General features: G+C 34.2%; 2 protein-coding genes across 4 annotated transcripts; one reads left to right on the top strand and one right to left on the bottom strand.

The window, feature by feature from the left end:
- The first annotated feature begins 951 nt into the window (after nucleotides 1-951).
- LOC123313372 (CTD nuclear envelope phosphatase 1 homolog) lies at nucleotides 952-6,593 on the top strand. 3 transcript variants are annotated; one of them, XM_044898230.1, is made up of 6 exons: nucleotides 952-1,261; nucleotides 1,555-1,621; nucleotides 1,711-1,901; nucleotides 2,711-2,939; nucleotides 2,998-3,139; nucleotides 3,198-6,593. In XM_044898230.1, exons 1-6 carry the CDS (start codon nucleotides 1,163-1,165, stop codon nucleotides 3,418-3,420), a joined length of 951 nt encoding a protein of 316 aa, XP_044754165.1. In that variant the 5' UTR covers nucleotides 952-1,162; the 3' UTR covers nucleotides 3,421-6,593. The 3 variants fall into 3 exon arrangements, with proteins under 3 accessions (XP_044754165.1, XP_044754166.1, XP_044754167.1); XM_044898231.1 differs by having other exon boundaries at nucleotides 960-1,261; nucleotides 3,201-6,593; XM_044898232.1 differs by having other exon boundaries at nucleotides 972-1,261; nucleotides 2,998-3,153; nucleotides 5,572-6,593.
- A 1,145-nt stretch (nucleotides 6,594-7,738) lies between these two features.
- On the bottom strand, nucleotides 7,739-15,500 carry LOC123314248 (MOB kinase activator-like 4). Its single transcript, XM_044899408.1, has 4 exons — nucleotides 15,309-15,500; nucleotides 15,086-15,249; nucleotides 12,962-13,171; nucleotides 7,739-8,457 (listed from the first exon to the last, which is right to left on the bottom strand). Exons 1-4 carry the CDS (start codon nucleotides 15,375-15,377, stop codon nucleotides 8,226-8,228), a joined length of 675 nt encoding a protein of 224 aa, XP_044755343.1. The 5' UTR covers nucleotides 15,378-15,500; the 3' UTR covers nucleotides 7,739-8,225.
- Nucleotides 15,501-15,792: the final 292 nt, after the last annotated feature.

The raw sequence follows: 15,792 nt of genomic DNA, 5'->3' as shown, positions 1-15,792 counted from the left end.
AAATAAAAATAAATACAAACTCACAGGAGCGATCACAGTACTATTGTCCATCAAGTTACAGAATTACTAGAGAAATTGAAAGGCACTAGAGGAAGAATTTTCTACGTTTTTTATCATACATGATTGGAGACTTTTTATGTAGTATTTGGTTTGTGTGGAAAACGTTTTCATGAGTATTTTATTTTTCGAATTCTGTAACTTGATGGACTGTGATAGCTCGTGTGAGTGTCCCTATGTGTTGATTTTTGTAGAACTCCTGATGAAGAAATAAATTTATTTCGAAAGCTCGAGTGAAGAGAGAAATACCACAGTAAATGTGTCTAGTGATTAATCTGCATCAAAATGCACCAAACCCAGAGACCAAAGAGTTGGTTACTCTTTGCAGAGACAAGAGACTCTTTCCCTTTCTCTATGACCAAACCAAAGAAGAACCAAACCACCGAGGGCGCTGAGGCAGTCTTCATAGAGAAAGGGTCTCTGGCAGTCTTATTATGAGGACCACAGAACATCAAATCAAATCCAGTGCTTCATTCGATAACTTTCATCACTTTGAATATGAAACCACGTATTCTGAGGCTTTCTTTTTCGTTTCGAGAAATACTCGAGTCGGCGAATGTGCGGATTTTTTCATTTTCAGGAATGTGAACGTATACCTATATATCAATATTTCGGAATTGCGAATACTTCGAAGGGACTTCTAAATAGTTTTTTGAATTTGATTACATTAATAATTATTATTATTGCAAATATTGGGAAACTAGGAAACTTGAGCCCCTAGAAACACATACACACACAAAAAGAAAATAAAAATTTCTATGCACCTTTGCCTAATTTCAACGGTTTTATGTAATTCGATTATTATGACGAACGTACAAAAATGTAAATGAATAAGAAAGTACAAACACAAACAGACAGTTCATTCAAATTTAGAGCATTTTCGGTTTTCATGACGAAAGCGAAATTTTGTTTTGAGGTTAGAAATTACACATGCGCAATCTGTCAGAAATATCTAACAAGCAAATAGAATCGATGCCCTAATGGCGGTTTCTATATCTTGGAACTATTAAAATGTGATAAGTTGTAAATATTCTAATTAATAAGGTGTTACAAATCGTGAATATATGTGTATCCAAATTGGAAGTTAACTTAAAATAAATTTTCAATGTGGAAACAGTTACAGATGGGAATAAGGGCTTTCATGCTGATTGCCTCTCGAGTATGGACATGTCTCTGTTTCATGCTTAAAAAGCAAGCTAGAGCAGTGAGTTTATTTTACTGATTCAAATATAATTTAATCGAAATTCTCAATTCTCAATATTCTAAATTTCATCTGGCATGAAATTCTTTGATGCTGTGTTGACAGATTGACTTGTCCTCACAATATCGTGTTTACAATTTTTCTATTGGGAATTCTCAGTTTCATTTTAGTTATTTCGATTTCATTGTAGAGTTTTAATTTCTATTTCAAATCTAAAGTTGGCATGAATATGGTCTTCTGGAATATTGCCAAATTAGCAGTGAAAATGTAACAATTTTGAATTATCATTTTTTCAGGTCATTCAGCATCAATCAGTGAAATATGAACTGTATCCCCTGTCCCCTCTATCGAGGCATAGACTTAGTGAGTGAATAAAATTAAATTTTAAATATGAGATTGCACAATAATTTTTAAAACATTTCTTGTAAATGAGACTAAATTTTCTGTTTTAGGTATAGTAAAAAGAAAGACCCTAGTGCTAGATTTAGATGAAACCCTTATTCACTCCCATCATGATGGAGTAATAAGACAGACAGTGAGGCCTGGGACCCCTCCAGACTTTGTACTAAAGGTTGTTATTGATAGGCACCCAGTGAGATTCTTCGTTCACAAAAGACCACATGTAGATTTTTTCCTAGATATAGTAAGTGGAATGAACTAACAAAGTGATATGATATATGGATTATTTTCAATTCCAATTAATGGATGTGCATTGAATACTTTAAATTTTGTGTCTAAAGAGTTTAACTTGGAGCACCTATCTCAAACTCTGGTCGCAGTGGCAGGTTTGGTTTATCTGTCCAATACACCCAGCAATCAGTAAAATCAGTATCTCAAACTTTCATACTATGAGGTGTAAACAAGGATAAATCTAAACTGAGTGAAAACGACAAATCATATCTTTAGTCTTTAACATACAAAAACAGTAGAATGTGTGGCTCGACTTCGATTTATGATGATTTTGATGATTATTTTTTTAAAAATTGAAATTTTTTGACAAATCGAGTGGTATTAATCTCAATCTGCGGAAAATCTAGATCAGTAGCTATGATTTCTTGAAATCTCCGTAAAAGGGCACTAAATTATGTCATTTGGATGTTTCCTTACCGTAATTCTTAATTAATTTTAATGTTCTCAACAGAACTCAACAAATTGGGGTTTGAGTTAATTTATTGGGGGTAATGTGAGTAATTGATCAATTTTGAATAAAAACAAAACTAAATCATTTTGAGGTTAGGTTGGGTTGGATTAGGACAATGATAAAAACCATTTTGTACGTGAAAATATCATTTTTTAACGATTAATTTAGGGTTGTGAAAATATAACATTTTATGAGAATATTAATATATATACTTCAAGAAACTCGTATATTATTTGGGAGATATATTTCATATGCATCATTCACTAAAATTGTACATATTTCAATTCACTAAAAATTACTCTGATCAATAGGTTTCACAATGGTATGAATTGGTAGTATTCACTGCTAGTATGGAAATTTATGGTGCTGCAGTAGCGGACAAATTAGACAATGGGCGAGGAATACTTCGACGAAGATTCTACAGGCAGCATTGCACACCTGATCTGGGATCATATACAAAAGATCTGAGCGCCATCTGCAATGATCTCTCTAGTGTTTTCATTCTGGATAATAGTCCAGGTGCCTATAGAGCATATCCTGGTGAGGAATATCTTATAATTTTCTAGTCAAGCTCTACATCTGCTATTGTTCCCAACAGATAATGCAATTCCAATAAAATCATGGTTTTCTGATCCGTATGATGTGGCTTTGCTGAATCTTCTACCTGTTTTAGATGCCTTGAGATTTACAGCAGATGTTAGATCTGTTCTTTCAAGGAATCTACATCTGCATCGACTGTGGTAGATCTAATTAGGTGAGTTAACCTCTAACTTGTTTACTGAGTACCCATTCTTTCAGCAGGATTAAAAACGATACCCCATATGTTCATCCTTTGTGCAAAATTCAGAGAAATGATTCTTCAGCAACAGACCTCACAGCACAGTTTAACGATAAACAACAGATAGCTCAACAAAATGAAATAACATTTGAAAATATAGTGACACAAGTGCAGGAGTATGAAACTGATAACAGTAACGGTACCAAAGTAAATAGTAGAGTGTCCCAGCGATCATGCAATTGAAATAAGCAGTGCATGCGTTAGAAAAATTAATTTCTCAGTCTGATTTGCTACCATGCTCCAAGAGGTTAAATTTCTTGTGTCTCAAAAAATTGTTTCTTGGTTTTTAGGGATGCAAAATTCTTATTTCGAAATATTGCAGCTGACCTTTATTTCTGAACAATCGAACTGGTAGGGAGAGAAAGGCACTGGAAGCTTCAGATTATTTTTCTGATTAGTCAGAATATGTAGAATTATATGATATGTCTCATCTTGGCTATAGTTGCACTTTTTACGAGTCAGCAGAAACAATTTTTTGAATGGGTCGCTTAATCAAGGCTTGAATGTAAAAACTTTTTTCATTCTGTCCTTTTATTTTTTTTCAACAGTGTAAATTTTGAAATATGTATCTAAATTAGTTTTTCTTACTGTACATATTTAGATTAATAAATGTTTTTTTCCATTTATATTTCACTTTCAAAAGAAACATAACATTAGTTGGATTATCATTCATGCAAATTCCGCTAGCTGTCAGAGTTTGAGTACGAGGTTCCTGCATTTTGAAGTACTTCTCATGCGTGTGAAGTTGGCTCAAGAGCTTCCGATTTTTCAAGAAAATTTTTTGTGTACAATTGTGCTAGGTTTGTGGTGTTTTGTGTCTTTGAACATCTTTGTTTAGGCCATATGGTTCTCGAGGTATTTCACAGAACTTTTAAAATGGGGCCCCACCCAATACTTCCCGTAAATTTCGTTTTAGCGTCACAAAATAGATTGTGCTATCCATGCACTCACATTTTCACGAAAGTCCCTCTAATTACTCAGAATATCCAAAATGAAGAAAAAAGTTAGCCCCACACATTTGTTTTTTCTTCTGGAAAATGGTTGGAAAAATTTGTACTACATTTGTGCTGAATTATGCTGTGAATATTTTAACAAACATTCATTCATTGATTTTGCGGATAATTCTGTTGATCACTTGTGCCATTCAGATTTTCAGAAACAAAATTTACAACTTTTCCTTCAAAATTAGAAATGACTTACACAAAGAATTGCATGCTCCAATAACAGTGCTGCCTAAATTCAACCTTAAGAACACTATCAACAGTAAAAATGCAAAACCGTTCAAGTCTAAATCGCGAAATTTAAATGTGGAAATTTCATTCCTATAAACGAAACATCATAAGCGACAGTAAATCCAAAAACAGTCTCAGTTGATTTTCCAAATATAATAATGACTCACCTTCTTGACAAAAAAAATATCGAGTCAGAAACAAAAATCTCACTTAGTCATCGGCTATCCATCCTGCAGTTCATTAAGGTTAATCAACTAGATTTTCCATTTTATTTCTGCCTTCTTCAAAATTTCCCGTTTTCGTCATGAACAGTTTTGCACTCTTACTGTCTATAGTCTCTTCTGAAAGTTGAATTCTGGCAACACTGTTACGCAAACACACGTATTATAATTTTCAAACAGTCTACTGATTTTTCAAGTTCCACCATTTGAAGAGAGTTGAAAATTTTTTCTTAAAATCGGAAAGGCACAAATGTAAAACAGCTTTATAAAACAATTTTCTTTAAAGGAAAACAAAAGTGCCGGAATCTTTATTTTTCGGACAATAGCATAATTTTGGTGAAAATTTCAACAGCACAAGTTAGCATACATGTAGTACTATTTTTTTTTGCATATTTTCTCATTGAGGAAAAGCTAATGTGCAGAGCTGACTTTGTCTCGCAATTTTCTAGAAAATCCGACCAATTTTTCTTCAAAATATTTCCGGCACAAGTAAGCCCAAATTTTTCCACTCATTTTCGAGAAGAAAGAGCGCAGGTTTACTTTATTGTCATATTTGATTTTCCGGGAGATTAAGAGTGGCTTTTGCTAAAATTCGAGCAGCACAATTCAGTGCATGTAGCACAATCTATAACAGCCGCAAAAAAAACAAATTTTCGTAAAGTGTTGGATTGACCCATTTTATAGATTTTCTTAATCTCTTGAGAACCGTATGAAATGACACAAACCTAGCAAATTTTTTTTTTCAAGTGCTGGCCCAAGTTCACACATATGCACAAGTACTATTATTTTTCGCGTTCAGGAAGATTTCTGAAGTGAATCTAAAAATAATTTGGATATGTTCCTAATATCTGAGTGTATTCATTCTAATATTGTTGAAGCAGGTACCTGAGGTATCTATCACGTGTCATCGCTTGCCATCATTGAAGACCACACTGAACTGAATTAGTAACAAGTGTGTCAAGACACCTTGTTTCAAAATTTTTACCGAGGCTAAAGATTTCCAAATGCCGGATACACTTGCTTTTCATTTCAGAACTTACAGCCCGAAATTGTCTTCTTACTACCAAATGAGTTTATGTATAAGTTTTATATTCTGTTTTTCTGTATCAGAAAATGCAGGAATGTTCCTGGTTATACTGAATATTTTTATTGAGGAAAATTGATGTAAATATTGTAGGATATTTTATTTGAAAATCTATTTTGAATTTGTTGAAATATTTTATGCTATGTGATGATTGTACTTAAAACTTGTTGAAATTGTTGTTGCTTTATTATTTAATTTTGGATTCAATATCTTTTAGCTTAAATTTGTTTTTAATGGGATTTCACAAACTTATAATGATAACAATATAATCATCCCTAAATACATTTGAGGAATCATATTTGTTTAATTGAGAATTACCTTCTCAATAGTATCTGCGAAAACAATACTTATATCTTATGAATTTGTTTGCTTCTCATGAAATTTTAAATCCTACATGCAACACCAATTGTTTGAAAAATGTTGTGAGCTGGTTTGTGCATAGTTTTATTTGGAAAATGATCATCAAAAAAATGTTAATGTAAATAATCTTGTACAAAGGTTTGATATAGTTATAGATGAGTTTATTGAGAGTTAGGTGCTTGCTCATATTTCATTTTTGTTGACTTAAGTGTTTTAATGTTATGTAGTTTTGTGTACATAATACAGTTTATATTTTTCCTCAATTATTTGTGTTCAATATTATTATTATCTTCTTCCTGTATTGTTTCACATCACTTTGTACATAGGGTTTTTGTCTTATTTATCAGTAAAGTGAGGAAATTGCGAGTATAGTGATGACAGAACAAAGTACCTAAAATAAATGACCTTTCAATACTGTGAGCTATGTAAAATAGGATTAATAAATTTTATTGAAAATAATATTGAGTCATTCTATCTGGGCGCAGATGTGCATATTTCTTTTCTTTGCTGAATTCTTTTTACAGTAAGTAATGTTTTCCTGCAAAATTCTAGAACAGAAGTTCCAATTCAATCCAAGTAGGTGACGGAACACCTACCGAACATCTTTAATTTCAAGCAACCCTTATTCAAATTAAAAAAAAAACAAGACTTTAACTCTCAAGTGGGGGATGAATAATCACCCCCTGTGTCCCTATGCGAATCGCTGATTTTTTGTGTGGTTAATCACATCGATATAAAGATCCTATACATACCAAATATAGTTATGCTCCGGCGAATAGTTTCCGTGTTATAAAAAATTTTCAAATTGGGGGATGAATAATCACCCCCTGTATCCCTATGCGAGTCGCTGATTTTTTTGTGTGGTTAATCACATCGATATAAAGACCCCACATACCAAATATGGTTATGCTCCTACGAATTTTTCTCATAGCGAGTCACGTATATTCGATATCGATTGAAATTTATTCTGGGAGGATTCTGCATTTCTTAATAAACTTTTTAGGGTTTTCACTCCCAATCTCTGAAACAAAATCAATTAAAAATGAAATCAACGATTTGCTCAATTGTCATTGACAATTAATGTCAAACAAAAGCCACAATTCAGAAGATTTTCGAGAATAGATTTTTCGTCTGATGAAGGAGTCTGATATAGACTCCGAAACGTTACCACTTAAAATTATAATTTCAACGTTATTTATTTTCAGTTCATCGTCAGGCAACAATTTTTTCTAGTTAATTTGCTCCTGACAAATTAGTGCAAGAATTTACGCAGGAGCAAATCGTTGATTTCATTTTTAATTGATTTTGTTTCAGAGATTGGGAGTAAAAACCCTAAAAAGTTTATTAAGAAACGTATATTCGAATATGAAAACATCCAGTCCTCGAAATAATTTCCAAGATTAATTTTTTTCATCCCCTTCTATTGTTACACTCTAATTTCAACAATTCGGAGATCTCCATGCATTCTCTATTGATTTCTATTGCATGGTGTAACGTAATTTTCATATAAATTTTAGCCTCCGAGTGTACGCCACTGGTCACCGCGTTCGGGTGTTTTCGTCGAACGGTCTGCTAGGTTCACACCGGTTAAAAAAATACACAAATTTTATACAATCTGAATTTAATGATGGGTTTGGTACATACAAATCAGTTTTTTATATACAGAACAAATCATGTAATTCTTCCTTCCTCATTTTGTGACTACATATTAATCTAAAAATCTCAAGTTGAAATTTCTTGTTTCAGGAGATAATATGTTGACTGAATGTTTTGAAATGTCGAGCAATATTATTATTTTCCAAACACGAATTTGTCAATAATATATATATGGTAAATATATGATGTTACAAAATAAATATCAATTTGATGAAATAAATAACATATGTGATATAATGGAAGATTTGATCTAAATCATCTATTTCGAGTTACTCTAATGCAGTGAATGAAAGGATACTCACTTCATACTCATCAAACATCAGAAATTTTGAAATTATTTGAAATTGGAAAATCAAAATGAACAAGTATCAAATGAGATTTCAGAGTCTTACCTCCCATTCACATAATGCCATTTTGAATAGTCGAGTATTACTATTAAGCTTCAGATTCTCCAGTAGTTGCTTCTCCTAATATTGGTACAATGAGGTTATCCTTTGACATTAAATTATATTTGGTTACAAAATGAGTGAATCTTTTACATAAACAAGTTTCAGTTTCAAATTCATCAAATATGGAACGATGATGGTAATAAGCATGAGAAAATATTCTGTATACCCTTCGGCAAACGGATCCAAGTTTAGCTACTGAAGACTCCTTGATACTAACTCTATGGAAAGAAGAAAAATCATATAAAAATCGTAGAAATATTCTGGTAATTCAAAGCTAATTTCATCAGATAAACAAGAGGTGAAATCGGTCACTCGTTCTTACTTCACCCAAAATAATACGAAGAACTAAGAAAGATTCACTAATAGTAATGGAATAAATTAAGGAATCAGAAAAATTTTGAAATTTTTAGGTGATTTTTAATAGGCTGTAACTTGGAGAAAAATAATCGTAGACTCATTTAATAAAAGGAAATTTTAGCTTCAAGTGTCCAGGTTTTAGATCTTAACTTCAAAAAATATTTTTCTCTTTTTCCCACCCAATCTTGAGAAAACACTGACAAATATTTTTTTTTTACTTTTGTGGTTTTCCTTGAGGTCTATTTTTTCGCCTTAATTGCCATATGGACAGGATAACTTGTTGATACAGCTAAAATTTCTTTTTTTTTAACCTCTATTCTATCATTTTTCGCGGATATGTCGGACTTTGAGTGGAGAAGGATCATTTTATTTATTTTTTTGATAATCAACATCAACCACTGATCGCACAGAAAGTTGAAGGTGGCTTCCAGATCCCGAAAATAATGAATTCTCTACAACGATAAGCAATTGTTTTGGGATAAAATTTTTTTTATTCTTGATGACTTTGAAAGAGAGATTTTGTTTTTTTTTTGGAAAATCAAGCGCTAAATCGAAAATATCGAGGGAAGCCCTAATGTTTAGTGTGCCTTTTACAGTTCAAAAACCACACAAAGTTTCGTTTGATTCAAGCCAGCTATTTTTTGTTTTACTCGATGAAATTTTCGAAAAAAATAAAGGATCATATTTTTCGTAGATACATGCTTACTGAAAAGATCATAATCCTTAAAAATATGAAAAAACTCGGCTTTTTGCAATTTTTGCCGCTAACATTATTGAAATTATGATTATGATCTCTTCAGTAAGGACGAAAAATGTGACCCTTTAATTTTTGCGAAAATTTGATGGAGTAAAACGAAAAACATTGAAATGTACAAGGCAACAATAGACCATATTAGTGAGGTTAGGCAGGAATTTTGAATCGCGATCCATCCGTGGATCTGGGTCCCTGAATTCCCTATGCATTTCTTATGGGACTAAAAATGCCGCGTACTTCTCGCCTGTTTTTGGATATTTTAGCGAATTTCTTAAGATTTATTTCTGTTGGAATGTGTTCTATGATCCTTTCTTAACAAGTTGAAAAGAAAATTTCGAAATAAAATGGTATATTTTTTCAATAATGGATCAATATAAAATGGGTCGGCAAGATCCATGGAAGTTTGTCGTAGCTTCGTTTCGTTTCTAACCTCTGATGCTGACATCATTCTAACGCGAAAGCCTAGCATGTCATTTTCCTTGTTACGGTTCATGATTAGCAGAAATGACATAGGGATATATTCCGTATAATAATGTGTTCAATTTTGATTTTAGGACATATAAAAGTATTTTGTGATGTAAAATGTACATGGAAACAACCTCTAATAATGGGGGCACCCAATTTTGCATGTCTCTATATTAACATTTACTTCTAGCTAGCGATATTCCATCTTAAAGTTGATTCCTATGTAAAAAAATTTGAATATGGATCTCGCTCCAATCGAGTGATTCTAACCTCACTAATATGGTCTATAGGGTTTTCCTCAATAGGGAACTCTAACGATTTGTCAAAATCAGCTAAGCGTTCGCAGTCGTGGGGCACACAAGCTTTTTCCTCCATTGATTCGCATGCTGTTTTGGTCGAGTATTGTGTTTTGTGCGTGTTTTTGGAAAAAATGTTCTTCCCTACGTTAGATAAGAGTGATTAGACTATAACTTTCTGAGAAATGCCTCTTTACACTGATAATAAAAAGCTTTGTGTGCCCCACGGTAATGAACGGTCAGCTGATTTTGACAAATCGTTAGAGAACTCTATATTTTCGATTCAGCGCTTGACTTTCCAAAAAACAAAAATCTGTTGCTGTCATCGTGTCAAGAATGGAAAACACTTATTTTCGTGCCCAAATAGCTTTTAGGCCAACTGGAGGCTGACGTTGTGCTGTGATTCTAACCTCACTAATATGGTCTATAGGGTTTTCCTCAATATTTTCGATTTAGCGCTTGACTTTCCAAAAAACAAAAATCGGTTGCTGTTTCAAAATCGTGTCAAGAATGGAAAACACTGATTTTCGTGCCCAAATAGCTTTTAGGCCAACTGGAGGCTGACGTTGTGCTGGGCATCAGAGCTGATGTGGTAATTATAAGAGACAGCCCGTAGAGAACCTTCAGTAGAAGGAGAACAAGGAACTTTACTTATAAGGACCTTGTTAGTTTATTGATGGTTCCAGAGCCAAATATCGAATATGGCACTGGAGTAGGAGTCTACAGTCGCAGACCGCTAACCGATATCAGCACTAGTCTGAGAAGGCTAGCGACATAATTCAAGACGAAAATCACCTGCTTGACAGGGGTTGGACGGAAAGGTAAATAAACATCCTATATGTCAAGCTGCCATCAAATCTCTCGCAGCTGACAAATGCAATTCAGCACAGGCACTCGAATGCAGATCTAACCTCTAGAAATTGGAAATTCACAACAGACCGCAACTTATGCTTCAGAACTTATAGGATGCTCTAGCCAAAGAAGCGTTTATTGGACCGGAACCGACCGAAAAAACAGGAGGATGGAACAGAGGGTCCTAGCCTAGACCGTTGGAGCAGCTGTCTAGGACTGCGCCTAGTGAGGTTAAATCATCCAATTTCGGTTCTTTCTAACATACAGTAGAATCCGCTTATAATGACATTGAGGGGAAATGAAAAACACGTCATAATAACCGGAAGTCACAAAAAGCAAAATTGATGATATTTTTTATGGATTCAATTTGAGAGAAAAACGACAAATTATATGTTTCCTTTATTGAAAAAATTTAAAATTACCAGCTAAATATGAAGAACTTTTTCGTTTTTACAAAAAAATCTGATATATCTCGTATCGTATCAAACCTCGTCGCATGAAAAGGGGTGGGGTGGCTTGAGAAAACGATCGAGATGTCACTATAACCGGATAAATTTTCTACAAATAATGTTGTTGTATCTGAAATCATGTCATTGTAAGCGACATGTCATTATAAGCGAAGTCATTAAATCCGAACCCTGTTGTAAGGAGTTTTGAATGAAACCAAACTTAACACTGCAATTGCGTCATAATAAGCGATTGGTCAATATAGCCGGCGTCATAATAATCGGATTCTACTGTATTCATTATATAATTGCAATTATATTGCATACTGCATTTTCAGAGCGTCTTGTTCGTTTTCTCAAATTCCACATCTTCAATGAAATACTGGCTTTGCCTAGAGGACGAAGAAACCACTGATCCTTTGTGATTGTCTGGCGGCAGACAGACTCAGACTTGGAACCTTTGGTTCGACCAAGTTGGACATAGAGGAACTCATTAATTACTTCCCCTTTGGCATCATTTATTCCTTCAGGAAGATGGGTCTGGGGGGAAAGGTTTAGCCCTCTGAGCTTGTTTGTGTGCCACAATAGACCGCATTGGTGGCAGGTCTAGTGGATCCGACCGCATACTCAACAAACTATAACTTCTGAAGTCAGGAGATCATCTGTATTCAGAATTCCCCACAAATACAACTACTGCCTTTAAGAATAATAAATATAGGGCAAGAATTAAATGATCCAGACCGATATATAGAATTTTGTGAAAAACTGCCAGACATTATACTTGAATGGGCACGTAAATCGTCATTTGATGAGTATTGAGAATACTCAATAACCTGCGAATCTGCAGTATGTATGTGGTTACAAGAACAAATATATTATAAGGAAAAACTGGTTGCATATATTATATCCAAACAAAGAGCTAACAATTTATGAAGGTACATTCTTATTGACTCTGGTAACACCATAGGACATAGGAAAAATAATAATTGCTGATCAGTAAACATCCAAGCTCTAAGGTGATAGGATAGCAGATGCCCTATTACAAAACCAACTCTGTTTATTTGCGCAACAGCCTCGTGAATTCTTTGATATTTTTGAATATCGTTTTATCTGAACACTTGGTTGTAGAAGTATGGAAGGAAAATAAGAAAATTAAGAGTAGATCAAAACGGTGGATTTAATGGACTGGCTTTGAACCAGGGGATTGACAAGCGCCAGAAGCACAGTACTTCATGAGTTCACAAAAACTCTCATTAAAACAACAAAAATATTCTCCATTGAACTCCCAAATTAACTTTTTTTCCCAAATGTAAGAGGGCACATAATACGTGTTTATAAAGTGACGCTTCTTAACAAGGTGCTATTACCTTGAAATTCTATGATACGCTCCTTAATCAAACTATTTATTAATTTAAATAATTATCCAAGATTAGTTATCACCTCAGAAACATAATGATGAAAACATAGTTTAATTTTGTGAAAATTAAAAAAAAAACTTAATGTTTTATCACATAGCCTTCAAGCTATTGATAAGAAGTATTCTTTCACTTACCTACTGGGAAAATATTTGTTACTGTTCAAAAGACATGCAGCCCCATCAAGAGTATGTCTAGTATAATCTATGGCTGCGCATTCCTTAGGAGTTTTATGAGCTGCACACAAAAATATCCATTGTTCGGTTGCTGTCATTTGGTTACATGTTTCAGGGCGACATTCTTCCTGGAGCCGTATCGCCAAACCGTTGAGCTCCATGCAAAATTGTCTGAAATGAAACATATCAAATGCTTTGTTTTCAATTGAACTACATTTCAATATCAGAAGTTAAACTGGTATACTAAGTGTAAAGGGTGTTACCAAAGATATTAATGTGTAATATCTTTGGGTGTTACATCACAAAGGGGACAAACATGGTGGGTAAATGACACCTGGAGAATCACTTTTGCCTTACGACATATACCCCGTTTTCGATGCATAAGCAAGATATAGGGTGTTCAACGTTTGAGCAATATTCTAATGAGTGTGGTCAGTTAGGTATAAACCTCAAAGTAGCGGTTTCTGGTCACATCGGAGTATTTTTGAGTGCTCAATTCAGAAAAGATGAAGAACTCCGAAAAAAAAATTTCAAAATGGCGGAAAACCTTCAATTTTTTGTTTCGGTTGCCAAATTTAATTTCATTGTTTCATGTTTGTCCAGTTTATGATGAAACTCCCTGTATATATCAATATATATCCTAGGAGAACCAAACTTTAGCATCGCACACCGGTGGTCATTAAATATTTTTGAGACCAACTTTAACTGAGGAGAATGTCGGCTTGCAGCCTCCTAATTCTGTTGGAATGCGATTCCACACCTTGGGAAATGCCGTTGAAAAACTATTTGAACTTATTCCTGACGAATGTGGCGGGATCCGTAGTGTGAGATTGATCAGGGCTCTTGTCTGAGGGGTCTCAAATCTCAGAAAACAAAGAGTATTGTATAGGTACTCCGGTTCATGTGCGTTTAGTACCTTGAAGCCGAAGAGCAGTAAACACCAATTCCTTCGCTGTTCCATAGTCAACAAATCCAGATTCCGTCGGCTTTGACTGATGTGATCATATTTTCTCAAATTATAGAAGAATTTTATACCACTGTTTTGTAATCGTTCTAGTCTGTTTAATTGGCTTCTAGTAAGGCCCATATGAGCTGTGTCACCATAATGAAGTAGGGGAAGTAAATGTGAAAAGAATAAGCTTTTTCTTGTCTGAAACTGCAGAAAGTTTTCTTACTCACATTCGAAATCTGAAGATCCCATGAAAGTGTTTCATCCAGCACCACGCCAAGGTTTCTGACACTCCGAAATAAGGAACAACAGAACCATCGAGACTTAGCTTATTATTCTCCTTGTCAATGAGATTCAAATTTCTTCTGTCCAATTATTATCGATTTTAATGAATATGTTAACGGCATGCAGACAATTATTGAATTCTGAAAAAGTACACCTCCGGGCAGGATTCGAACCCCCGGAGGTACTTTTTCAGAATTCAATAATTGTCTGCATGCCGTTAACATATTCATTGATATTTATTCACAGACATTAATTCCACAACTCAATTATCGATTTTGTTTTGGCTGGGTTCAGAAAGAGGTTGATAACTTCGGCAAAGAAAGACAAAGAGGAAAGTTCCTCGTTGAGGAGTGCTATACTTAGTGCGAAATTCGCAACAGATGAGTGGATGTATATTTGTAGATCATCAGCAAAAAAATGATAACTTCAATTGATACCGTCGGTCGGTCACCGACGAACTATAAAGTGAAAATAAAAGTGGTCCCAAGACACTACCTTGAGGAATACCTGACATGACTTCTACCCAAGGAGAGCTGATCTCATTTACAACAACTGATATCTTTCGTTCGCTGAGGTAAGAGTTGAAAAACTCCGCGGCAATCTCAGAAAAGCCCATTTTGCGCAATTTAACCATTTCTCTCATTCAATTCCGGACAATTCTGTCTATAAAAAAGCGTTAAATATTGTATACCTGTACTAAGGTTAAGTTCTACCTAAATCTTTATTTCTTAAGGGTAAGTGAACACCACAAAAAACACTTTTTTCACTATACACAAATATCTGTAGCAAAAAAGGTAAATTTCCCTATACCTCAGAAGATACAAATATTCATCAAGCACTAAGAAATTTACCTCAAATGTTCATACTTCCAAACTCCCTCATCTAAGGTTTCGGGCATTCTCAGTATCAATTCAATATTAGATGGATCTTTTCGTATCAGTTGTTGGATACACTGTTGGACAGCCAAAGTACTATCCATTTCTTCATAAGCTTCATCAGGCCAACGACAAAAATCCTACAGGGAAAGAGAATTTTGTTTAGTTATATAGAGTGTTTGAGAGTTGAAAAATTCACCTCGGCCTTGGTTCCAGGCCTGTTTCTTCTCAAAATAGTAGCACCATCCGCCATTTTCATTTTTGACATCAAAATTTTTATTGTATTTTGAATAATTCCTATAATATGAAAGTATGTAAGGTTTCAACTTTATTACTGTGATTAAATACAAATAAATGACAGATGTTGACGTTCTCACTGGATTTGTTTTGACAGGAAAGCACAGTGCAGAAGTCCATAGAAATTTCAACTTTTTTAAACAAGAAGAAGCTGTGTTAATTATTAATTATTAATTCGCGGACCAAACCAGTGACGTAACTTAAATCGATTTCAAGCGAATAACTTGGTCATCATTGGTAATTACCAACAATAACCAACTGCATTCAAGCGCTTTTGGTCATTGCTGGTTATAATACGTGACGTCATGAACTAGCCCTTCAACGTCATCATTTTGGACCGTACTCGAGAGCTGGGCATTGAACTAAAGTTCAATGGAGCTGGGTTG

This window comes from Coccinella septempunctata, chromosome 5, assembly GCF_907165205.1.
Source record: "Coccinella septempunctata chromosome 5, icCocSept1.1, whole genome shotgun sequence".
Lineage (NCBI taxonomy): Eukaryota > Metazoa > Arthropoda > Insecta > Coleoptera > Coccinellidae > Coccinella > Coccinella septempunctata.
This window is presented reverse-complemented; position numbering and strand designations above follow the sequence as displayed.

Excerpts from the sequence above, each read along its gene's own strand:
- LOC123313372 (XM_044898230.1), top strand. The coding sequence starts at position 1,163 with ATGTGGAAACAGTTACAGATGGGAATAAGGGCTTTCATGCTGATTGCC. Across the intron at positions 1,622-1,710 it reads TCTATCGAGGCATAGACTTA|GTATAGTAAAAAGAAAGACC; the intron begins GTGAGTGAATAA and ends TTTCTGTTTTAG. Across the intron at positions 3,140-3,197 it reads CTACATCTGCATCGACTGTG|CAGGATTAAAAACGATACCC; the intron begins GTAGATCTAATT and ends CCATTCTTTCAG.
- LOC123314248 (XM_044899408.1), bottom strand. The coding sequence starts at position 15,377 with ATGTCAAAAATGAAAATGGCGGATGGTGCTACTATTTTGAGAAGAAAC. Across the intron at positions 13,172-15,085 it reads TGGAAGTATGAACATTTGAG|ACAATTTTGCATGGAGCTCA; the intron begins GTAAATTTCTTA and ends GTTTCATTTCAG. Across the intron at positions 8,458-12,961 it reads AACAAATATTTTCCCAGTAG|AGTTAGTATCAAGGAGTCTT; the intron begins GTAAGTGAAAGA and ends TTCTTTCCATAG.